Genomic DNA, 26,759 nt, shown 5'->3' with positions numbered 1-26,759 from the left:
ATCAACCTAGATGCCCATCAATGGTGGACTGGATAAAGAAAATGGGTACATATGCAACATGAAACACTACGCACCCATAAAAAAGGAAGTCATGTTGGTTGTAACAACATGGATGCAGCTGGAGGTCATTATCCTAAGCAAATTAATGCAAGAACAGAAAATCAAATACCTCATGTTCTCACTTACAAATAGGAACAAAACATTAAGCACATATGGATACAAAGGTGGGAACAACAGTCACCAAGGTCTACTTGAGGATGTAGGGTGGGAGAAGGGTGAAAGTGGGAAAACTATCTATGGGTTGCTATGACCACTATGTAGGTGATGAAATTATCTGTACACCGAACGCCAGTGACACACAATTTACTTGGGTAACAAATCTGCACATGTATACCCTGAACCTAAAATAAAAGTTGAAAAAGGAAAACCAACAAAAATAATTTAAAAATTTAAAAAATTAAAAGAAAAATGTATTTTAGGTATCTGTCAAGTTTCGGGAGCAATTCTGTACTCTTCTCAAGGTAGGACTTACAGATTTAGCTCTTTTGTGGTATAGTGTCATCCTCATTGCCTCTATCAAGTTATTATAGCAGTTAGGTAATTACTCATGGGCATTTCAATTTAAGTAAAAAATGTATTGACTAAGCACTATCTTCAAGATATTGTGTTGATTACTGAAGGAGAAACAAAGAAAAACACAACCCAGTTCTTGTTTTTATGGAGTTTATAATTTACTAGGAGGATATCATGAAGTAGGAGGCCACTCCCTGTACCTTTATACACACACAGTGGCCAAATTGTACTCTACAATTACCTGCTTGTTAGATTGGTGAGAATGACCTCAGCAAGGGCAGGGTGACCCCAGGCACAGCCTATCTGACATTTTGTTTTAGTCAACGTTTGATTTTTACTAAACTCCAATATCTTATGTCAAGGGCATTTATAGAATGAGATAACCCACAAACTCATGACTCAATGGATACAAGAGAAAATTGTATTTCTTAATTCTACCATTTTTAAGAGCTAAATAATTATTAAACATTGTGTAAATCATACACACACACCATGAACTTTCAGGATAAAAAGTCCTACTAATTACAAAGTTCAATTGTCACTTTAATTTTGCTTTCTGTTACATTCTGGCATTTAATTAAGATTACTTTTAAATAAATAAGTCAGCGGTTGACCAGCTTTTTCTGTAAAGGGCCAGATTGTACATATTTTAGTCACTGAATGCCACAGGATCTGTTACAAATATTAAACTTTGCCCCTATATCATGAAAATAGCCAATGACAATACTTAAATGAATGACTGTGGCTGTGTTGCAATAAAACTTTATAGACACTGAAAGTTGAATTTCATATAATCATATGATTCTTCTCTTGAATTTCTCAACCATTTAGAAATGTAAAAAGGTATTTTTAGCTTGCAGGTCATACCAAAAGAGCTGGCAGGCTATTTTGATCTGTGGGTCATAGTCTGCCACCCCCTGAGTTAAGCAATCAATTCTATTTTATTCGTGCTTCTTTCTAATATTTTAAGACAGACTTACTTTCATCATTAAATGTCTTCCTTTTTATCAAAGAAAATGCTTTTATCTAGCTTTCTGTAACTTCCCTTTTTCTATATTGTAGGTCATTGTTTTGTTTCCATGACTCCAAGAACCTTTTTTTCTTTATAAATATCATGTTATTAAATAATTATAGACAAGAAACATAGCTAAGATAACTCACCAAATTGATTTGCAGAGTTTTTTCCCAGTTTTTCTCATTATTCACTCCAGCATTATTGACCAAAATGTCCAATCTTCCAAAGTGGTCTACAACTTTTCTAAAAGTGTCTAATTATAAAACAAGACATTACTGATACATTCTTATTTTCCATGTATACATTTAAATCATGTCCTATGCCATGAGAGGAATTTCAGTTTATTTACCCTCATACTGAAAATTATTAAACTCATGGGCTGACTGTAATTAATTCCTTGCTTCTCAGCGTGTGGTTTGTGGACTAGAAGCATCAATCTGGCAGCTTGGTAAGAATGCAGAAATTTGCAGACACCACAGACCAACTGAATAAGAATCTTAACTTTAACATATTCATATATGATTTGTATGCACATTGAAGTTCTATAAGCAGTAACTTAATGGGGTAAATTTTAGAGAGCTGAGCTAAAATCCTAAGCTAAGAACTCGTTGAAGTCAGTTAGGGCAAGCAACATCTCTTAGTCCCTGAGAAGTTACTAAAGCTCTGCAGCTTAGACTATGGTAAACATCCTTTTCTATAAGCCACATTAAATTCATAAAGTGTTATGTTAATACAAGTATTCTTGTGTATTCAGATCTATTATGCATGTTTGGGGGAGTTTTTATATCTTAGCAAAAGTCTACTTTTCATTCAGTTGATTTTATTTGATTACTGAAACTTCGATGTTTACTATTTCCTTCTTTTCTTCTTTCTCACTACTATTACTACTTCAGATTACTAGTTTGTATAAAACTATGTTCAAACAGGATAAAGTTGGCACGGATTCTGAGGCCTGAGTGTCTTTCATTACACTGTCCAATCACATGTCTATTGTTTCTCAAAGCAGCCTTTGACATAGTTCTAATTGATTTAAACTGTTTCCCTGAGCCTTTGATCATTCATTCTACTTATATTATTTTACACTATGGATAAAAATTGTGGTTATTTTTCTATATGACAGAAATATATTCTCAGGTCTCCAGGCCAACATATAAAGTCCTTAAAAACAGTAGGTCAGCATAAGCTTAATTTTGATTGAAATAAATTCATATAATCATTACCAACCACCAGACATACTGGGGAAGACATGGATTAATCAGTTCCCATACGGATAAATTACTATGCTAGTTGTTTACTAAAAACATTTTCAAGATTTCCTAATATGCACCTTTTACACTCACTGCACGGGAATGGAAGAACAACAAAATACAATACAAACTGTTTACTTTTTCATGGATTTTTTTTTTTTTTTTTTTTTTTTTTTTTTTGAGTCAGAGTCTTGCTGTGTCTCCCAGGCTGGAGTGCAGTGGTGCGATCTCGGCTCACTGCAAGCTCCGCCTCCTGGGTTCCCGCCATTCTCCCGCCTCAGCCTCCCAAGTAGCTGGGACTAGGGGCGCCCGCCACCACGCCCGGCTAATTTTTAGTATTTTTAGTAGAGACGGGGTTTCCCCATGTTAGCCAGGATGGTCTCGATCTCCTGACCTCGTTATCCGCCCACCTCTGCCTCCGAAAGTGCTGGGATTACAAGCGTGAGCCACTGCACCTGGCCTTTTTCATAGAATTTTAAAACGGTTTCTTAAGATCTCAAATTGAGTCCGGAAAAGGTCCCCCAGTAATTTTTTTTCTCTTCTATTCTGAGTATGTTCTAACTCTTCATAACTCCACAGAAACAACTTTCACGTTTTGGAAAATGAGGGTGTTAAATATGTATATCTAATTGCCGCTTTAATTTTCTTTCCTCTTTCTATTCTCCACCGTATTCCTTATACTCTGCCCTTCCCAATGTATAGTATACCATCTCGTTTTCTGACATCCCATTGAATTCCAGGCTCAAGCAACCTACGGTCTAGCTCTTGCTGACATTTATATGCTGTGGTACTCTTTGCAATTTATCTAAACTCTCTTGGCTGCAATTTGTTCATTTGTAAAATAAGTTATGTCTAGATTATCTCCAAGAACCTTTTCACCTCGTATTTTTATAATTCCATACTGTCTAAACAGTTCGAAAAGTTATAGGCAACATTAAATCCTGAAATTGGAAAAATCAATGTCATGTTTTCTTTAGATGCAAACAAATGCTGATGTCCAGACAACGTGGATTTCTCATGACCAACATGCCTTCCCGGGTCACTCATTATGTGTCTGAGTTTTTTTCCTCCTCCACAATCACTTATCCTTAAGGAATGTGTTTATAGCCAATATACTAATTTTAAATACTGGGAAAAAAACAATTAGTACAATTAGTAGTTACATGTCATTTATGAAACTATATAAATTGAGACAGAAATGGCTTTCAGATTGTGTATACTGTTCCTTATTCCATCAGCATTAATATTAAGATCTGACCTGGCTCTATCCTTGATCCAAAATATCATGTACTTTCAACATAATTGTCCTCTGGCACAATATGTTCCTCTTGTACTGTGTTTCCAAATCTGTTCTGCTCATGCTTGTCATCTGTGTTATAGGTCTTTACTAGCATTTTCAGATTGCAGTTATGTAATTTCCTTTACAATTTCTCTTAACTGTGGGTACACCACTTCCTTCTAACACATCAGTTCATTTTCTTTCTCTTACAGAATATTTTAAAATTTTAAAATAAATTTACACTTGATGTCCCTTTAAGAACAGGAGCACTGGAATAAGATTTGCAAAAGTTTTCGGACCCCTTGATTAAAAAGTGCCTAATAATTTACTCAGTCTCTTTGAATAAAACTTTGTGAAATACAAATATTTTACTTTTCTAGTTTTTCTCCAGAATTTTTTTTCCTGTAAGTTTATTGGGGGCACTCTCAAGTTCTCCAGTAGATGTACCAAAAAAAAAAAAAAAAAAAGAAAAAAAACAGCTTTATAATCAAAGCTGTTTATTGTGTATGCCAATATTGTCCCTGATACTTCACAAGTAGATTGGTCTATTTTAAGTGAGTAGCCGGAAACAGGAAAGCATTGAGGAAAGGCTGATAGAGACGTTTCCACTACAATTCTAACATTGTATAGTTTATTATGATTACTATTACTATTATTTTAAAGTACTGTCTCATTGGGGAAAAAGCCAGAGAAAACATATGGTCAAAAGCATCTAGCACTTCTGTGATGATGGTCCTTGAACTTGTATTCCGATATGTTTAAAACAACCATACTGCTACATTTGATTGTCATTGGCCAGGTTTCTGGGAGAAGTTGTTTGTCAAGAGTGCCTTAGCCTACTTTAATCTTCCAAGTTTTGTCTGCAATTTCAGTCATTTAATAATTACTGCAGCAGCACTGTCTTTGAATACATAGAGGAATTTTGATTACATTAAGTGCTGCCAAATGACTACACTAAAAGGATTTCTCCAGCAGTCTTGCCTTTCTTTCGGTTTTACAGCAATTAGGCTGTCAGAAGGAAACCTATCAGTCCAAACTGTCTTTTGGAGCTTCAAGGTAGCTGCTCTGGAGGAGGCAGCGGAGGCTGCACCCAGGGCCCCCTGGCTCCGCTGCCTTCAGGTTGTTGCTTGCTCAGAGCACGTTCCGTTCCCAGTTAACAGACTGATTCCCCTGTCTTACCTCTCAGTTGTTGCTGGTCAGCCACATCGCACTGGATGAACAAAGTCTTCTGAGGTTCAAACTGCTCATCCAGGGCAGCTTTACACTGTACACCTGCTTCAAGATTCCAATCCACCAGCGCTACCTATAGACAAGAGGAGAGGAATCGCGGGCCTGCGCAGCTCACGAAACAGACGGACAAACAATAAACACACAAGAGGCTCCCCTCCTGGACCTGAAATGTGGCAATTAGGTTCGGGTTCCCTCCCAGCCACTTTTGAGGTGTGCTCACAGCCTCAGCTTCAGCAAATTTTGGAAGTGGAGTGGGCACGCGGGGCGCGGCCTCCCTGTCTCCCCCAGTGCACCTCGGGCGGCGGGACGAGTCTCCGAGTGTGTGAGCAGAGAAATTTCCGCGGCTGGGCGCCGGGCTTACCTTGGCGCCCTTAAGCAGCAGCGCCTCTGCAAAGGCTCTGCCTATGCCCTGAGCCGCGCCGGTCACCAGCGCCACTTTGCCGTTCACGTGCATGATGCAGCCACTGCTGGGGCGGGCGGTGGGCGAGCTCCGCGTCTCCGCGCGGCCGCAGCTTTTATGTCCCCCCTGCGCGCGCGCGCGTGCAGCCCGGCGGGGCGCTCCCCTGCCAGTGGGCGGGGAGGAAACTGTCAAGCCAGCCCCCGCCGGCGAGCCCACGACTGTGTCACCTGCCCCCTGAGCGCTCCGGAGAGCCAAGCTTCGCGATCTTTGCCTTCGGGACTCGCAGCCCTGCTCAAAGCCTCCCCTCAGCCTCTGGCTCCGTGATTGGCAGACAGCTGACAGAAGAAAAGTTAAAAGGTTATTTCTGAAGAAGAGTTTCCTTCAGTATCCTAAAGACCAACTGGATAGAAGGAGAGCGGAGCAGAGGCTTGCAAGCTTGGATTCCTCCCCCTGCACTCCTTCCCGGCCCCGACTCGGGAACCAAACAAGCAAACAATAAAGCAGACTTGTTGCTCTTTTGTCTCAAAGTTTTGTGTGAGTTCCCATGTCATAATCACTAGGGTTGAGGGTGACAGGGAGCAGAAGTAACTAATACCATTGTTTTCTTCTTAGTTACATTTTGGACAAATTTTTACACATACTGGAGATGAGAAGTGAACTCTGCTCTGTCCTGAAAACCTGGAATCATAACATTTCAAGGCTAGGACTAGAGTCTCCTTGGCGCTGTGTTTCTGATCAGTGTCAATTGTGTGTCATATTGAGATATCCCCACAAGAACTGCCATCATCAACAGGCCCTCCAGACCCGCTGGTAGCCTAGCAAATTGTTGGCTCAATGGAATGTTTACTTGTTGAAATATGCCAACTTTGGAAGCTCTGAGTCAAGTTTGGGACAGACGTTCCTTGCTCTCCAGGAACTCCAGGACTAGCTGTATGCGGACTTGCACTCAGCAAGGGCTATTCCACTGACCTTTTTCTCTTTTTCTCATGTTGTCAGAGGCAGGCTGCAATTTTAATTCTGTAAACGTAATTGGTTGACCTTTTTTTTTCTCTTTTTTTCTTTTTTTAATCTTGAGACAGGATCTTGCTTTGTCTCCCTGGCTAGAATGCAGTGGCACAATCTCAGCTCTCTGCAACCTAAATCTCCAGGGCTCAAGAGATCCTCCTACCCTGGACTCCCCAAAAGTGCTGAGATTACAGGCATGTGCCACTGTGCCCAGCTGGCATTTATTTTCTTAAAGAAAAAAATTTTTAAATACTTGGGGGAAATGGGAGTTGAGCAAAAGATTGAGACTAACAGCAGAATAAATCATTTTTATATCTTTTTTGCCTGTTTCCAAGGGAGACACTGAGAAAGGTGGCTGGCTGGGCAGGGAAGGAGTGTATGAGGAGACTGTGTAAAATGTGTCTTGTCGTGTTGTTGGTAAGCTGCTAAGCAAATGTCTTTAACATTAATTTGAAATTAGGTCTTGACAAAATGTTGAGAAAGTAAGACAGGAAGATAGATGTTTAAGGATGATAATTAAAATTGTAATATGAAGAGTAAACTGAGGGGTCATATTGAAAGGAAATAATAGTAGAAGACAAAAAGAAAACAAGGAACCGAACAAAACTTCAGCTCCTCTAATGGCCTGCACAGAACATAGAACATAGAAGTTTCTGATGAAGGAACTGGCAAAAAAGACAGAAAAGGAACTGCTGGGGTAACATGGGAACATGTTGGGAGAACACCGGTTTGCAGTTTTTGTGGGAGAAGTAGTTTCAAGAAGAAAGAAGTAGTTAATAATGCAAAGTACTCAGGTGAGCACCAGGGAATAAAGGATGGAGAAATATTTTGAATTTTTCAGGACAATATTTAGTGTGAGTAAATTTAGAAGGCGCAAAAACTGAACAGCTGGAATTAAAGCAGAAAATGACCTGTGAGAAGACAGATATTGTCATGGACTGAAGACCAAGGTTACATGGAAAGAGAAATGGACTGGATAGTAGTTGAAAAGATTAGATAGCAAATATGTTTTTCTTTTAAGAAAAGACAAGAAGATTGATTGAGGTCAAAGTGCAACGGGTCAAGGATAGTGACAAGTGGAAGAACAGGAAGAAGTTTGGCAGTGGGTGAGTGAGGCACAAGGGCATCAGCATTGGATTCAGACAAACTGGGTTTGGATCTTGTGTCTGCTACTGACCAGCTGTGTAACCTTGGGCAATTTGCTTCAACTCTGGGTCTCAGATTCCTTATTATAAAGTAAGCTTTTCTAAAAAAAAAAAATGGTGAAAATTAAAATAGGTAAAACATATTAAAAACTATTACAGAGCTTGCCACAAAGTAATGTTACATTAATAGTAGTCCCAACATATTACTTCTGAAATATTTATGAATAATAAATGTGAGATAGAGAAAAGTGTGAGGAATAGGTTTTTTTAGTAGATAGCAAGGACTGAGGTCTAGAGAAAAGTTAGTACCCCTTCATCCCTTTCCCTCCTCTCAATTTCCACTGCCACTGTCCAGATTCATATTTTCTCCTATGATAGCAACAGCAGTTAGCTTCTCATTGCCTCCAAATTCCCCTCCCCCGCTTTTTTTTTCATTGTGAGATGCTTTATTTCAGTGAATTAAACTGTTTACCAAATCGTGATCTCTGTAAGGAATGATTTTTTCCCTTTTTAGTTGATATGTAATAACTGTACATATTTATGTGATCTATATATACAAAGTGATATATATGTACAGAGTGATATATCAATACATGTATACAATGTATAGTGATAAAATCAGGATTGCTTGTGTTGTATACATTCAAAATCCTCTCTTCTAGCTTTTAGAACCTATACACTAAACTATTGTTAACCATATTCACCCTACATGTGTTCTAGAAAACACTAGAACTTATCCTCTACTCTAGCTGTTTCTTCATATCCATTAACCAACCTCTCCCTATACACACCTCCCCTTACCCTTCCCAGCATCTGATAGCCACAATTCTACTCTCTACTTCTATAAGGTTTTGTGTTTTTTAGCTTTCACATGTGACTGAGAACATGCAATATTTATTTTTCTGTACCTGACTTATTTCATTTAATTGCTCCACATTTCTTACATCCAATTTAGCTTCTGCACTTCTCCTAGGAAAATTTCTAAAACTGATCTGATCATGTTTAGATATTCTCATGTTTAAAATCCTTAAAATATCTAAACTCCTGGGCATCACATCTGAGGTGTCCCATGCCCCGTGTCTTTCTTGTGGCCCTTCTTTACATGCCAGGAAGCCATGTGTCAGTCACAGGTTTATCATTCCTAGTCTAAAAATCTGAAATCCAAAGTGCTCCAAAATCTGAGCCTTCCTCGACTGCGATGTAAGCAAGATATAAACTTCTAATCTGTTGGGCCTTTGCATGTTTGCTTCTATTTGCTGTCACAGCCTAACCTAATATATCTCCCAATAGAAAAAATCCTCCCAAATGTCCCTGATGACCAAATCATGTAGAACACTGAGCAAATTAAATCTTTTTGGTAGATAGCAGTCAGGCCAACCAAATTGGCTAACCTACTAGATCATTTATTGCCATAAAGTCTCCAAATAGACATAAATCACTTATCTAACAAAATAAAGATAGTGTCATTATACACTGCCTCCCTGGTCCCCACTCCTAAGCAATAATCTTTTTTAAATGAAAGATTTTGTTAAAAAGTGCTCCAAAAATCTGAAACATGACAAGTGGAAAATTCCACATGTAAGTACTTAATACAAAGTTGGTTTCGTGTACAAAATTATTAAAACACATAAGATTATTTTCAGGCTATATGTATAATATGTATATGAAACAAATAAATTTTGTGGTTAGACTTAGGTCTCAGCCCCAAGATATCTCATTATGTACATGCAAATACTACGAAATCCCCCCAAAATTCTGAAATCTGAAAATACTTCTAGTCCTAAGCATTTTGAATAAGGGACACTCACATGTATAGCCTATAAATAAGAATGTTTTTGCAAAATTATATGGATGATGGTTTATCTCAAATTTAACTTCTTTTTTGCTAAGAATTATGTTTTTTATAACACAAATCACTGTGATGACAGAAATACATAGCTAATGTAAGTGAGAGTAAATAATGTCCTGAACACAGAAGCTGAGAAATGCATATAAAAATCAGAAGATTCGGGAGATGTTGACTGGGTAAGCAGCCCTTTTCTGGTTTTATAATACACCACATATAATGTTCCATAGATATTTTAAATTCAAAATGGAATTTTAATGTAAAATATGAGAACATTCTTCTCCAAAAACCCATTATCAATATATTTCTGTTATATAAAAAGATAATCACAACCTATGGGAAATCTGACCATCCTATTAAAATTTTCCATCTTCTCTTGAACACATATCTCATATTTATCTCTACTTTTCTTTGGTCAGCGTGTATTGCGCATGTACTTTGGGTGGCGCTGTGCTGCATCAGCTGGAAGGGATCCAGAGAAAAAGACACAGTCCTCTTTGAAGACACCCAGAGACAGTAAGCTCCTTATGATCCTGTGATTGGTGTTTCCATGGTAGAGATCTGATAGCTGCATAAGAAAACAGTTGAAGAAAGTGGGAGGGCAAAGATACTTAGAGGAGGGAGTATCAAATGTCAAAGGCCTGAAGACATGGAGAGTGGGTATGTTTGAAATGACACATGGCTTCCTAGCATGTAGAGAGCTGTATTTGATTTAGCTTTTCAAACAAAGTTCTCTTAAAATAAAAACAAATGCAACACACTGATGCCAAGTTAAGAGAGGTGATTATTCCTTTAACACAATTAGAAGTGTTGATTGTTGAATATTTACTCAGAAGCAGGCATCTCTTATTGTCTACACGCACAGCCTCTGTAATCAGACTGCTTGGGCTTGAATCCAGCTCTACCATCTACTAGCTCTGTGACCTTTGGATAGTTAGGTACTTAATTTCTCTGAATCTCAGCTTCCTCATCAGTAAAATGAGGATAATAACAACACCTATTTCATAAAGTTGTTGTGAAGACTGTACTAAGTTAGATACAGGTCAAGTGCTTAGACCGGTGACTGGCACATAGCAAATGTTACATAAATGCTATTATCATTAAGCAGTATACATATATAATTGCATTTATTATTCACAACCAAGCTGTGAGGTAGTTATTATTGTGGTCATTTTACAGATGAGAAAAACATGTTTAAGGAGTTTGGGGAATCTGGTCAAGGTCACTTATCTAGAAAATGAAGGAGGAGGCTTTGACTCAAGGTGTGACTGACTCCTATTACTTCTTTTTTGAAAATTAAACTCTTAATTTTGAGATAACTGTAGCTGAGCAATACATTTAGCCCTGTCTGAATGGTGATTTATTTAAGAAATAGAAGTTGAAAATAGACTGAAATCAGCACTCATGAGCAAACATATATTTTCCCATACCCTAGTGTCTGTCAGCTCAGTTCTGACCTGTTAGGCCAGGCTAGTCTTAAATTCATTTTTCCTTCATCCCATGCACAGTGGTGAGACATTCCAAGAAGTACTCACTCACAGGCCCAGGCTCAGATTAGGCAGGCCAGTCACTCACCTGATAGACATATTTACTGAATTTTAAAATAATCACATATAAATCAATACAAAAATCAGCTTTTTCTTTGTTGAAACAAACAAACAACAACAAAAAATCACTGCTGGCGTAAGACGGTGACTACTAGTAATGGGGTCTGGGGGCTTGTCTTAGCTTTGCTACCACAAGCTACAATAGAGGAGCTGACTATTTTTAAATAGCTACTGTGTTTCTGGTCTTTTATAAGTTATTTCATTTAGTTTTTTTGCTAACCCTGCACGATTAAGTAGTATTACCTTCATTTTACTGATGAAGAAAATGAGCCTCATGCAAGACAAGTGACTGATACCAGAATTTAGCAACAAATTTGGGTACGCATCCAAGTCACATGGCTCCAAAGCCTTTGCTTTGTCTACTCCACTGAATTCTCTTAGATCTATACTCAAATGCTGTCTCATCCCCTTTGCTAACTGTATGATCTTTTGGTGATTACGTAACCTCCCTTATCCTGTTTCCTGAGCTGTCAAAAGGGGAACAAATTGACATTCCTTGAAGCACCCAGTACAATGCCTGGCACAAATTTGGTGATCAATGAAATATTCTTATTAAGTTTCTTCCTTAATATTCATATTTATTTCTGGATTAAGAGATGCTTAGTTGAAAATGGAGAAAGAACGATGATACAGATAGATTTTCGACTCCAGAATATGGTGAGATATTTCTAACTTTTCTTGGTGTATTAGTTTCTTAGGACTGCTATAACAAAATACCATAGACTTGGTGACTTAAACAACAGAAATCTATTTTCTCACAATTCCTGAGGCTGGAAGTCCAAGATCAAGGTGTTGGCAGGTTTGGTTTCTTCAGGTCTCTCTTGTTGGCTTTCAGATGGTCACTTTCTCGCTGTGTCCTCACAAGGCTTTTTCTCTGTGAATGTGTGTTCATGTGTGTGTGTGAATTTCCTCTTCTTATAAAGTCACTAGCCAGATTGGATTACAGTCCACGTGGCCTTATTTTAACTTAGTCACCTCTTTAAGGGCTCTAATTTCAAATACAGCCACATTCTCAGGTATTAGGCTGTAGGGCTTCAATGTAAGGATTTGTGGGGGGACACACAATTCAGCTCACAACACATATATTTTCCAATCTGGAAACGGAATTCTGTTTTTTGACAAAACTGTATTGGGGAAACTGACAGATGGATGCATTAAGGATTGAGCCAGTCTTGTGATATGTACTTAACAAAACATCACACATTCCTGCAAACGGCAAGAACAGAAAGGCCATTCAGTTCAGTAATGGGAGAAGAATCTAATGGTCAAAGTTATTCAGTTGCCAAATGGTCACGTGGTGGTAATCTGTGACACAGAGAAAGAGGAAAAGAAATTCATCACTTACAGGTGGACCTGAAGACTGAGGAAGAAGAACTTTTGAGGCATTTCTACACATGTGTTCCAATATTGGGTGGTATCAGTCATAAACAACTACTCTAAAGTAACTTCTACTTAACATGTTGTGCTCATATAATTTGTACAATTTATTCAACAAATGTTTTTTGGCCGCCACAGATATGTCCTGTGCTAGGGCATGAGTACATGCAGTAAATAAAACAAATGATCTTACCTCCATGGAGCTTGTAGCCTCATTGGGGGTGCAGACAATAATTTGGTCACAGGCAGATATATGGCAGCCCATGTCAGAGGGGCTTAACATGGTGAGGGGGAAGAGGCAAGTCTCCTGTAGGAAGTGCTGTTTCTCCTGAAGTCTGAAAAATGTTTATGGGTAAAACAGAAGTTAGGAGAAGGGAAGAAGAGGTAGTGCAAACAGAGGGAGCTGAAGATTCTAGCGTCCAGGAGAAAGGGAGAATGCTGTGTATCTGAACAATTAAAAGAAAGGCTAGAACATGGGATGCTGATGAGGGATGAGGAAATGGCAGAAGATGAGGCTGGAGAAGAAGGAAGGAGGCACACCACTACGAACATTTTAAGCCATAAAATGGACTTCATATTTCACTCTCAGACAATGGGAAGTCACTGAATGGCTTTAAAACCTAGAGAGACCTCTATGTTTTGGGTGTTTGAAAGATTATCTTGGTTTAACTCGGAGAATGAATTGTAGTCAGGGGCAATGGAACCACAGCAACTGTATTTTGCCTGTTTTATTGTTATAGGATCTAGGATTTTGGGAAGAAACAAAGAAATTCAGGCGTCCCTCCTGAGAACAGAAAGGGCGTAGAGTGTTCCATCATGATGCTAATCACGAGAATTGACTTGACAGGACAGAATCATGGGAAAGAACGTCAGTGAGACTTCTGGTGACAATCACCCACTCATATCTGCATTTTCCATTTTCGCGTTTGTCATACTTTTCATAATAATGAAAGCAAATATGTTGTGTATAACACTGGATGTCAGCTTATACATTTGGCTTTTAAATTTGGGGAAAGAAACCTCTTTCCACTTGATTGAGGAGTTTCATCTTTGCAATGTATTTATTCTTTCTGAACTTTTGGGTAGTGTCCTTGTATTAGTCTGTTTTTATGCTGTTGATAAAGACATACCTAAGACGGGGTAATTTATACAGAAAAAGAGGTTTAATGGACTCACAGTTCCATGTGGCTGAGGAAGCCTCGCAATCATGGCAGAAGGCAAAAGGCATGTCTTACGTGGTGGCAGAAAAGAGAGAATGAGAGCCAAGAGAAACGGGAAACCCCTTATGAAATCATCAGATCTCCTGAGACTTATTCACTACCATGAGAACAGTATGGGGGAAACCGCCCCCATGATTCAATTATATCCCACTGGGTCCCTCTCACAACGCGTAGGAATTATAGGAACTGCAATTCAAGATTATATTTGGGTGGGGACACAGCCAAATCATATCAGTCCTAGAAAATTCTTTGGGACAAACTCCTTTTACTTTTTGGCAATTTAACCCTCCTGGTCATGAACGAATTGTCAGATTAGCTTTTCCTAATTTCACATTATGATGGGGAGAAGGAAATGCAAGTTTTCTGCACTTAAAAGATTCCACATACTGTTTGGACCCTCCCATGCATAGTGGGGAGAATAAGTTTCTTCATTCTGTGATTATTCAAATAGGCAGTCTTATCAGACAGGAGACCCTCTGGAGGGTACTAGCAAAACTGACCTAAACCTCAGAGCACTCGAGTGAACAACTGAAGTCCTCTGTGGAGAAATGATGTAGAGTCGTGAACGGGAATATGTTGCTCATGGGTCATTAGTGATTTGAGTGTCTTTTTAGCTGGTGTCAAAACAGGTCCTATTCCTCAGTACCTGGTGTCAAGAGAAGACAACTTTCAGAAGCCCATTGCCTAGACTTGGAGGAGGCTCTTAACATGGTTTTTTTTTTTTTTTTTTTTTTTCCATGTTTCATAAATTCTTAGGATTTTTTAAATTTAATATCCTTTATGAACTAAGGTCAACAAAACTTTTATCAGTGAATATATTTTTGGTTCTGAGAGTTAGAACACTCCTTCTTTTAAAAACAAAAAAAATTTTTAGAATTTTGTTTTTAAATATATCTGGACATATCAAGACAACTGGTTATCAGCTTTTCAATTGAATCCTGACACTGAAATTGTCTTTTTAAACTTACTTTTGTGTAACTATCCTGGATCACTGGCACTCTGCTCTGGAATTAAATTTCCCTGATTTCTGTCAACTTTTTGAATCTGCAACGGTGGGAGCGTATAATACACTGTATGAGTAACTGCACAAGTTATTGTTAGAAAAATTCCTACTGATGATAATCCTTATGAGTTTTATCTGTAACCGTGCAAGTAACCTAAGTATCTTATGGAATTAGAGGCAATAGTCTGTTTTACAAAGAGTAGGAGAGAGAGAGACAGAGAAAGAGGTAGAGACCAAGACCAATATCAGGAGAGGAAGAAGGAGAGAGACAGAGAAAGGGACGCGGAGGGAAGAAAGGAAGGAAGAAAGAAAACGTTAGCATACTTTTCCAAGAATAGGCATCTCAGTGTCTCGCCCAAAAATCAAGGTCTTCCTCTGCTCAGAAGCACAGAAACTGTCCAGGAGGGGAAGCTCTAAGTAACGGTAATTATAGAAAGTGATTGACTTGACAGTGAGATAAGACCAGGTATGTTCCCGGAGACCCACTGTGAACGAAAATTCAGTTTTTGCACAGTTTCACTCTGTGGAGAGAATACAGCACTATTACAAAACTTCTTTTAAAGAAAAGACACTTTGGGAATTGGCCTCATCTGTTTTTCGTAGGCAGTTCAGATACGAATAAAGGAAAGAAGAAAACATCTCCTTCCTTATTCTCCATCTGCGTATCTCACTATTTCTCATCCTCCTTACAGACACTCAGCTGGAAGTTCACAGATCCAGTTTCTTCTAGATTGTTCCTCAATCTTGTGGGTAATTTTAGGCAAAATATGCAAATTTCTTGTTTGGTATAAGGTTTTTCTTTCTCCTACTAAAACAAAAATGTTTCCGCTACAAACTATTTAAATACTTTGTAGGGATTTTGTCAGGATTAATGAGGCAACAGACAGTCACAGATGACTACACTTATTTCAAGAATGCATTATTATAGTATGTCTATTTGGCATTACATTGATTTTGTTTCAGGTCATTAGCTTATTAATTTCCACTAGACAGTAGAGCTGCTGTGTCTTGTTATTTTTGGAGTTAAAATGGTGTAATATTCTCAGAGAGCTAGACATCAACTTAGCAAACTAGAACTAGAGAATAATTTATTCTTTGCTACCATAGATGTTAATTATTTACCACAAGACAGAGCTGCGCAAGAAGAAATCTCAGAACTTTAGTTTGGATAAAGACTTTGCTTCTTGTGGTCTGTTTCGATCCCTTTATTTTATAGATAAGTAGATTAAAACAATTAAGTGTCTCTCCTATGTCACACAGTTGTTATTGATTGGGTTATACTTAGGGGCTAGATCAAGTATTCCCAGGGAGTACATTTTGTACTGAACATAGCTATCTTTGTGAAGAGAAAAATAACAAGATTTATAGGTACTGAAAGTTACCCAGAAATCTCACATTAGTCTAGGAAGAGGTATGTATTATGATGTTCAGGGTTACTGTGGCTTGATATAATTAAACAGATGTATATTATTAGCCTAGAGTCTTCAAAATAATGATAATGGTGATGATGACGATGATGATAGTTAGCATTTTTTAAAGGCTTACTCTGCAACAGGTATTATACCTAGAGGTTTATACGCATTATCTCATTTATTTCCTAAAATGTTGCAATGAGGTTTCTTCTTCTAATCTACAGAAGAAGAAACTGAAGCTTACAGATATTTGGTAAATTGTTCCAACTTCATTCTGTAAGTATATGTGAGATCTGACCAACATGATGCCACCCTATGCCTTGTCACAGTATTATTCTGCTATACGTTTGAGAATCTGCCAAATATTCTTAGGCTCATTATCCATTACTATCATTTTCTGATTTGTGGTGGAATGAATAATATTTCTAGAAGAAATATTTGCAATATTTAAGCAAATTTTATAATTTTTATACTAGGAATAAGATCTTGGACTTAATGTAACTATATGTTTAGGTGGTGCTAAGTAACAAGACTTTCTGCACTGAGTTTTAAAATGAAGAATGGGAAGGAAAGCTCTTCCTAAATAAAGCAGGAAACACAGATATCAGCTTACCACTTGTAACCAGCAGTGAATTTCTTAATCCTTTTCAAATCAGTTGTATACAACTTAAGAATAAGCAATAATGTTTTTTATAGAATGTTCTCATGACGGTTAAATGTTAAGATGTATGTGAAGTTTATAGCACAGTATTAGAAAGATCATCAAATCTTAGTTGATCTCAGTGAGTTCCTGCAAAAATAGGACTCATTTTGAGAGACTTGACTTCAGCAAAATGTTTAGAGGAAAGGGGAAATAACTAGATAAAATTTAAACCCAGATGCTTTGGAAGGGTTTTCTTGTAACTCTTAAATGAAAGCAAAAGAAAACTGATTACACAATATGAGTGTCAGTGATGAGTAAAATGAAATGTAGATCGAACCATAAGTAGATAAACATGATCTCAACATTATGTTTAATGAGTTAGTGAGATGGCAGTCAGAACTGGAATATGGCAGGATAAGTCTATCCATTATATTAAATAAACGTATCTGAATGTGGGCACAAGGAAGTTGAAAGCATATGCACAAATGAAAGACAAAAATCTAAAGGAGAAAGTGGGTCAACACAAAAGGATCAAGAGAAATGTGAAATTATTATTTATCTGTAGTACCTATAAAAGTCTAGCTTTGATAAATCAGTACACTCAATTTAGTTCAACTTAAACGTAATGATCCCACTTATAGTCAAGGTCTGGTGCTGGGTGGCAGGAATTAAAAGAAACATAAGAAGAAATAAGTCCTGATTTTAAACAATTTATTATCTGGTGAATGTGAGTAGAGCGAGTGAGTGACATGTGGCACAGAATGAAAGCTTTATCTGATAAGGGTGGTATATTTTTTCTATTTTCTACTGAAAGAACAAAACATGTGAAAAATATCTGATTTACATTGTCCATTTTGAGTGTCTGAAGATAGATGAGGCAACAAAGGTATGACTCTGTGTTGAATTTTAATCCAAAAAGAAGAACTGATTTGTAAAATAATTTTGACATCTCAGTATGCCTATTGAATAAAGAGGGAAATGCTGGGATTATTATTAGCCTTTCCAACCTGAGATTATGGAAAGTTCACAGAAAGTATGAGAGCTATATCATGACTACAGATCAATATAAATATCTATGAAAATATTTGTGAGACTTACAATAAAGTTCTACTTCCTAAATAAAATGTTCAATATTATAAACAGGAATTAGAAAGATGTTCTAAAGAAGCAAACAGGGAAAACAGGAATAATTCCTGGTCAGGTGGTAGATGAGATATGCTTAAATTTACTTATTATTTGACTAAGGCTACGATGCAGTCTACCCACACCAGTAGGGCAGCTCCTATTGTTGATAGCTGGCATCTCTTCTGATTATTTATTGCCTGTGCTGTACCAGTTAATGCTTGGAATATCAGCGCTGTGTTCAACAGATATGTATTTGATATCTAGTATGTGACTGGGTCAGTAACAGGCCCTAAGGGAACAGTACTATTTTCATCTTCATCGTGCTCACTTTCCAGTTGAAGGAGGTAGAAAAAGTAATTATTGCAGGTAGTGATAAGTGAAACAAAACTAACAACACATGATTGGGGTAGAGTGATATGAATGGGGGAGAAGGAAGGATTCCATGAGATGAGCTGTGAAAGGAGGCTTCTAAGGAAGCAACACTGGAGTTGAGAAGGGAATAAGAAAGACCCAGCTACCTGGAGATTGGTAGAAGAATGAAAAGAAATGCATAAGATTTGAAGAAGAGTTTATGAAGGTGAAGGCTTCCATGAACTGATATTTCTACGTCATGGGGAGGGTAATAAAAATGCTCTTTAAAATATGTTAAACAAGATATCTATATCTATGTCTACATGAAGGTGGAGAGGAGACAGAATTGAAGGGGTGGCCTGCCCCTCCACACCTGTGGGTGTTTCTCGTTAGGTGGAACGAGAGACTTGAGAAAAGAAATAAGACACAGAGACAAAGTATAGAGAAAGAAAAGCGGGGGCCCAGGGGACCGGCGCTCAGCTTACAGAGGACCCACGCCGGCACCGGTCTCTGAGTTCCCTCAGTATTTATTGATAATTATCTTTACCATCTTAAAGACAGGGGAGTGGCAGGACAATAGGATCATTTTTAGGGAGGAAATTAGCAGTAAGACATAAGAACAAAAACCTCTGTGATATGAATAAGTTCAAAGGAAAATCCTGTGCCTTGAGATAAACTTTTTAGCAACATTGTTTCATCCTATCACATGGGGATAAACCTTGGACAATACCTAGCTTTCCTAGGCAGAGGTCCCTGCGACCTTTGGCCGTGTATGTGTCTCTGGGTAGTTGAGATTAAGAGAATGGTGATAACTTTTAACCAGCAAGCTACCTTCAGGCATTTGTTTAACAAAGACACATCCTGCACAGCCCAAAATCCATTAAACCTTGAGTCACCGCAACACATGTCTCTTGCAAGGACAAGGTTGGGGGTAGGGTCACAGATTAACAGCATTTCAAATACAGAACAAAATGGAGTCTCTTATGTCTACTTCTTTCTATATAGACACAGTAACAGGCTGATCTCTTTCTTTTCCCCACAAGAATAGCTGATGCAACAGATGAGAGTGAATAATCAAGTATCTGCAGCTTCTACAATGATCATCAACCAGGTTCTTCCTGCCCAATTGCAGCAAGTCAATCACTGAGATAATGGGTTTTGAAAAAGAGAAGGACTATTCATGAGGTAGCCAGGAGGAGGTGGAAGAACAGGTCTCAACTCCACCTCCCTGAAGATAAGGCTTAGGGGTATTTATGGGTTAATCAAGAGGGGTCATCTAAGACATGAGAAAAGGTGATTGCCAGTGGGGGAAAAATGAAGCAATCAGTGATCTATGCAAACATAGTTGGGATTTATGGCATTTCATAGGACATATTTGCAGAAAATGATGGTATTATGATCTGAGGGTGGAATTTTTGGTCCTCTGATGTCAAAATGCTCTCCGGCATTTACACAGGCCCAGCTGAAGAGTCAACCAGTTTGAACTGGTCAGGAGCTGCCCCACATTCCTGAAAAACAACTGAAGTGACCATTACCATGGTGATTTATAAATGTTCAATTTATTATGCAGCTAATGAAGGTTAAGTTTCAGTGTTTAGTGGTGCAGCCTTCACTTACTGTGGCCTTCAGTTTCATGAAAAAAAAAAAAAGAAAAAGAAAAAGAAGAAAAAAAGCAGGTAACCAAAAGCAAGCAGGGCATGCTAAACTTGGCAGACCTAATCAGATGAACCCTCTGTTTCTCAGTGCTATTTTGTTTATAATCTTCTTTAACCAGGAGAACACTATTTGAACTAGAAAGAACAAAGCAAGAGTGGTCTGAAATCACAAGGGGTTCAGAAGAATGAAAAAGATGACCTGGATACTTTTAGAATGAGTAATAATTATTAATCCCAACAAATGACATTCTTCAGTGTCTAAGCATTTTCTTTTGTGATTAAAGAGCTGCTGTGAACAAACTTGGAGGAGAATGTGATGGGTACCAGAGACCAGAAATTTACAAATGGCTATGTTTTCAAAAGACAGGTCAAGATGGTTAGGGGGAGTGGGGCTAGGGAAGAGGTTATCATATATAAATTCCAGAAATTGTACTGAGGTGACGTTGATATCCATCTGCAGCACAATTCTATGCTTAAATATTGAACCAATTATTTTTGAGCTCTTAGTAAGGCAAGGTGGTTACCACTAGGAGCCAGCATGGGTTCAATAAGAATTTCTCATGCTAAACTAACCTCTTTTTTGATATAATTTCCAGCCTTTAAAGTGAAGTAGACAAAACAATTCTAGATTTGAGTAAGCCATATGAAGAAACTATCTGGTGGAATAACTTGCTTTTTAAAGTTAACATTTTGAAATCGAATCTAAAAAAACAAAAAGTTGATCTTTTTTTTTTTTTTTTTTTTTTTTGAGATGGAGTCTCGCTCTGTCGCCCAGGCTGGAGTGCAGTGGCCGGATCTCAGCTCACTGCAAGCTCCGCCTCCCGGGTTCACGCCATTCTCCGGCCTCAGCCTCCCCAGTAGCTGGGACTACAGGCGCCCGCCACCTCGCCCGGCTAGTTTTTTGTATTTCTTAATAGAGACGGGGTTTCACCGTGTTAGCCAGGATGGTCTTGATCTCCTGACCTCGTGATCCGCCCGTCTCGGCCTCCCAAAGTGCTGGGATTACAGGCTTGAGCCACCGCGCCCGGCCAAAAAAGTTGATCTTATAGAAGTAGAGAGCAGAGCAGTGGTTACTGACACTGGGGAGAAAATGAGAGATTGGGAGGATGGGGAGAAGTTGGTCAACAGATACAGAGTTCCAAGAAGATAGAAAAGGTTCTGGTGTGCTTTTGCATAATAGGGTGAAGATAGTTAACAGTAAGGTATTGTATATTATAAAATACCTTGAAGAGAGGTTTTGGAATGTTCTCACTACAAAGAAATGAAAAATGCATGAGGCGATGAATATGCTAGCTACCCTAATTTGATTATTATACAACATCTACATGTATCAAAACATCAAATTGTATCCATGTGTCGATTAAAAAATAGAAAACAATATAATTATGTCGTCTACACGGAAAACATAAATGACTAAATGTTTATTGGGATTCACAGAATATTGCCAAAATATTCATGACTTTGCTAACCATATGAAACAAAAGGCTCACATTTAAATATATAAATAAGTTGATCTTAGTTGTATTTATATAATAATTATTGTGATCCATAATAAACCATACATATTTTGCTAATTTTATTATTTTTGTCCATGACAAGTGAAGTTATTATTATTATAAAATTTAGCACATAAATTAAAATGTATTTGTTATCCTATTAATAGTATTATTTTAAATGACAAAACTGTATTCCATATCTATTCCAATATGCCAAAATTTCATAAGTTAATTTATCAATATCTGTTTTTGCACATGTAGATTTTTGCATTTGTGACACTTTTTTGAAGTTTTCTAGTTATGTCCTTAGGTTAAATTCCTAAAAGTAAAACTTCTGAGTTATGAGGATATGCCAAATTACCTTCCAAAAATGTGATAATCACTGGATGCAGTGGCTCATGCTTGTAATCTCAGTGCTTTGGGAAGCTGAGGTGAGAGGATGGTCCTGAGGCTTAGAGTTAGAGACCAGGCATGGGCAACATAGTGAGACTCTGTCTCTACAAAATAAATTTAAAAATTAACTGGGTATGTTACTGTGCACCTCTAGTTCCAGCTACTTGGGAAGCTGAGACAGGATATCTGCTTGAGCCCAGTAGTTCGTGGCTGCAGTGAGCTGTGATCACACCTCTGCACTCTAGCCAGGGCAACAGAGTGAGACCCTGACTCCAAAATCAAAAAGAAAAAAGCAGAAACGAGATTCCAATGTATACTCCCACCAATTAATTTGAAGGTGACCATATCCCTTCTAACTATCAAATACTGTCACTCACTTACATCTTTGCCAAATGTGGGTAAGAAAAACATTAAATAGTTGTTTTTATTTAAATGCATGTATCTTTATTGTTAGTAAGGTTGAATATTTTTCATATACTTAGTGCTCACTTATAGTATTTTTATTTGGTTATCAAATCATTTGCTTATCCATTTTTAATATTTTAAAATATTTTTATTTTGTATGAGAGTTATTAGAGCTATGGAAGAACACTTACATTATAGAAGTGCATCCTGAAAAAATTATGCATTAAATGACATGATGTCTGGAATTGTAAGTAAAATCACCTAGCAATGTGGCAGAGGCTGATGAAACAAGAATGACTATGAAATGGTATAATGATGGAAGATTGGGGAAGGGATTCTAGAGTTTCATAATACATCCCTCTCCATTTGTGTCTACATACAAAATGTCCATTACAAAAGGTAGACTATGTCCTCGTAAAAGTAATTTTATATGTTGCAAGTGTAGGAAGAAACTTTCAGTTTCAAGAGTTTCAGATGTCAAATTGTATACTTCAACTATGCCATTTTATTTGTAATAATCCAAAACCAGAAACAGCCTAAATGTCCATTAACAGATAAATGGAGTGACAACATCCATAGAACAGAATGTGACTCCACAAGAAAAGAATGAACTATTCACATAAGCAACATTAATGAATATTAAAATAATTATGCCACATGAAGAAAACAAGAATAATAAAAAACACTTTGCAATTAAAATAATATAAAATTCTAGAAAATATTAAACTAATTTATTTTGAAAAAAGGTAAATCAAGGGTTGTCTGGAGGGCAAATGAGAGCAGGGAACGATTTTTAGAAAGGTGTACAGGAGTAATGGATATTTGGATGTGTTCATTAGCATGATTTTGACAGTTTCCTGAGTTTATCGGTACATGGAAAGTACCTAAATTGTACACTTTTCTGTTTTTTTTTTTTAAGAGACAGTGTCTCACTCTGTTGCCTAGGCTGTAGTGCAAGGCTGTGATCATAGCTCACTACAGTGTTGAACTCCTGGGCTCAAGGGATTCTCCATCCAAGTCTCTGAAGCTGGGACTAAAGGCAAGCTCCACCAAGGGGAGCTAATATTCTTAAATTTTTTTATAGAGATGAAGGTCTTGGTGTATCACCCGGGCTGATAATCAACTCAACTACACACCTTAAATATGTGTAGTTTATAGCAAGCCGATTACGTTTCAATAGAAGTTAAAAATGACTTATAAGTCTGGATCTACTTTTTAAAGGAAAACATAAGGTTTTGCAACCCTATAGTGACTCCACCATGCCTTTGGAAAGTCAGCCCGCATCAGTGGGAGGAAATATTGGTGAGCAATAAACATCATTTCTATATGAGTCAACAGAAATGTTAGAAGGGTGACAAAAACCACATCGCTGGACTATGAGATCTCTCATTTCTCTATTTTCATTTTCTTGACTGTGCAGCAATGGCCTTGAGGTCATGACAGGAGTAAACAAAACCTTATTTGCTCTGACAGTGATGTCAGTTCCAGGAAAAACACCAGCATGGAGTGCACCCACTCATGCTCATAGCCACGGCCATTGAAACACCTATGGAGACACTGCAGAGGTGATGCCATTCTCAACCTTGATGCAGTCTCCTCCAGACCTCATTAATCACACTCAGTGTTTCTGCACCAGTTATGGTTTCAGCCTGGCCTCTTACAAGTGACACCAGAAACTTGAGTTTTGGACATCCAGCCACATGGTTCCTCTGCAGTGCCTGGAGTCTTCTTAGGGGTGCTAGGAGTTATGTGACATCCCCGAGAAAAAGGGATTCATCCTTCTCCCCAGAGTCCTACAGGATGTCACAACAACTTCCCCATCCTCAGGGCGAACTCTGAGCCTACAAAGAAATCCTGGCATTCAGGCCACAAATTAGGATCACAAAGTGAAATACTCTTTCCTGGGTGGGCTTTGGCAGCAAAGCAAATTAGACCAAAATTAGAAGAAGGAAAAATGATTTGCGAATTGCCGGTAATACTCAGGCTAGATCAATCTTCTTAGACAAGATTGTGTCAGGATCATGCCTTAACTAGTCAGAGAGGAAGGAATGACATTCCCCTAAGGGCGCAGACTATTCGTGATTTTCTCCAGGGAATGAGAGAACAGAAACATCTGCTTTCTTTTGTTACACTGAGGTGACTAATACACACTATGGGGAATCTGTCAGGTGGTAGAGGTGACATGGTTTATGCCACGGAAACTGGCAGTGACCTAAATCTGGCAAGGGTCCTGTCCTGCACAGGTTAGAAAGTACAATGTAGCTCCTTAAAGCTTCCCACTTACCTGGAATTTTTGGGGAACTTCTCCACTGTGGATGTTCAGATGTATGGGATTTGATGCCTCCTTTACATTCACAGAGATTTTCCCCCTGAGTTGTTATACTGAATATGGAAGCCTTTCTCCAGTGTGGATTCTCCAGTGTTGAATAAGTCCAGGACTTTGTTGAAGGGATTTCCCATATTTACACATTCATAGGGCTTTGCTCCAGTGTGAACTCTCTGTGATTAACTAAGGATGGAGCTCTGGCTAAAGGATATCCTATATTCACCATACACATGAGGCCTAACTCTAGTGTGAATTCTCTAGTGTTCAATGAAGCCAGAGCTTTGGCTAAAGAAATTCTCCACATTCAACATACTCATAAGTCTTTCTCCAGCATGATTATCCAGTGACAAATGAGAGTGGAGTTTTGGCTAAATAATTTCCCACATTTGCCACACTCCTAAGGCCTTTTCTCCATTGTGAATTCCCTGATGTTGAGCTAGTTTGTATTTGTACCTGAAAGCTTTCCTGGTTCACTGCACTTGTAATGACTTTTTCTGCTGTGAAAGGCCTCCCTACATTTGGTGCTGCTGTGTGACTTCAATCCAGTTGTGAGTAGCCTGTGTTGGAGAAGGCACAGTTGCCAAGAAAATCCTTCCCAACTTTCCCACAGGTGAAGTGCCTTCCTGACACTTAAAATCTGCAGCCTTTCTCAGAGAAAGCGTTGTCCACATCTCCATTCCATTGTGTTCCTTCTAGTGCTGGTGCACGTTTGCACTAAACCAGAATTGTTTCCCACATGCCTCACAAGTGTACCATTTCTGCCCAGACAGCGTTCCTTGGTGATCAGCCAGGTACAGAATGTCCCTTATGACCAGAACACACTTCTCACAGGGATGAGCCTTCTGGATGAATGGACCTAGCTGTGACACTTTCTACTGAAACACTCCACGGAGGATGTCTGCTCTCCCTTTGCTCCACACCAACAACCTGGTACGGTTATACATGCAAAATTCTCCGCATCACGTGGCACAACTCTCTCTGAGGCTCACCAAGGAAACTCTATTCCTTTCAGAAGTCATTAAAGGTCGACTATGTTCACAAAGATCATACTGAGATGGCTTCTCTTTCTGTAGGTAGAGCGAGCTGGGACTTGCAGGTGACCAAGAAGGGGGATCCGAGAACCGGAATCGTCTCCCCTGGCTCTCCGGAAGTGGAAGCGGAGTCATTGCTGGTTGGTGCCAGCCCTCAGACTCGCTTCTTTGCAGTAAAGCCTCCCCACACACCTTCCCACACTCATCACCTTGAGCCAGACTCGGTGTCCAGTGAATATGACCATCTCCTGCCCATTTTCTTTTTTTTTTTTTTTTTTTAATTTATTTATTATTATTATACTGTAAGTTGTAGGGTACATGTGCATAACGTGCAGGTTTGTTACATATGTATACTTGTGCCTTGTTGGTGTGCTGCACCCATCAACTCGTCATTTACATCAGGTATAACTCCCAATGCAATCCCTCCCCCCTCCCCCCTCCCCATGATAGGCCCCGGTGTGTGACGTTCCCCTAATGAGTGTTTTCATTAATGATTTATAAGAATGTGGTGGGTAAATCTATGGGCTTTGAAGCTAGTGAATCAACTTGGTTTCAGAATCCGGCACTGCTACTTGCTATGTGAATTTAAGCAAGTTATTTCACCTTTCAGAGTGTCAGTTCCCTCATGTATACAAGGAAGATAAAAAATAATGTATACAAGAGTACTGGAGTAATTAATACATGAAGGACTACATGTAAAGCCGTTAGCATGATGTTTGACACATTAAGCATCCAATAAATATTAGTTGCTTGCAGAATTATTAGTAAAAGAGATTGTTTCTGAAGGCCATTCCAATTCTTAAATTTTATAATACCACACTTGAGGCCACCTGAAGTATGTGTATAAAATGTGTACATTTTAGCGATTTTTTTTTTCAATTCCCAAATTAGAGGTGTAGAGAAATCCTAGTAAGGACTCCAAGTTTGTAGACCTGTCAAAGATATGAAAATGAAAGAATAGCTTATTTCAATAAA

At 38.3% G+C, this 26,759-nt stretch overlaps 1 protein-coding gene and 1 long non-coding RNA gene across 2 annotated transcripts in view; one reads left to right on the top strand and one right to left on the bottom strand.

The window, feature by feature from the left end:
* HPGD (15-hydroxyprostaglandin dehydrogenase) overlaps positions 1–6,241 on the bottom strand; it is a 31,467-nt gene extending 25,226 nt beyond the window's left edge. The window contains exons 1-3 of the mRNA XM_003899374.4: positions 5,706–6,241; positions 5,294–5,417; positions 1,735–1,841 (exon numbers count right to left, since the gene is read on the bottom strand). Of these exons, the coding sequence (XP_003899423.1) occupies positions 1,735–1,841; positions 5,294–5,417; positions 5,706–5,798 (324 nt within the window). The 5' untranslated portion in view covers positions 5,799–6,241. The remainder of the gene's footprint in view (positions 1–1,734; positions 1,842–5,293; positions 5,418–5,705) is intronic.
* The window catches only part of LOC103884792, a 35,321-nt gene extending 9,290 nt beyond the window's left edge, over positions 1–26,031 (top strand). The window contains exons 2-3 of the long non-coding RNA XR_001903055.3: positions 10,160–10,256; positions 25,520–26,031. This is a non-coding gene — a long non-coding RNA (uncharacterized LOC103884792). The remainder of the gene's footprint in view (positions 1–10,159; positions 10,257–25,519) is intronic.
* The last annotated feature ends 728 nt before the right edge of the window (positions 26,032–26,759 follow it).

Source organism: Papio anubis, chromosome 3 (genome assembly GCF_008728515.1).
Source record: "Papio anubis isolate 15944 chromosome 3, Panubis1.0, whole genome shotgun sequence".
Taxonomy (NCBI): domain Eukaryota; kingdom Metazoa; phylum Chordata; class Mammalia; order Primates; family Cercopithecidae; genus Papio; species Papio anubis.
Note: the sequence above shows the minus strand (reverse complement) of the source record. Positions and strands in the feature narration are given on the sequence as shown.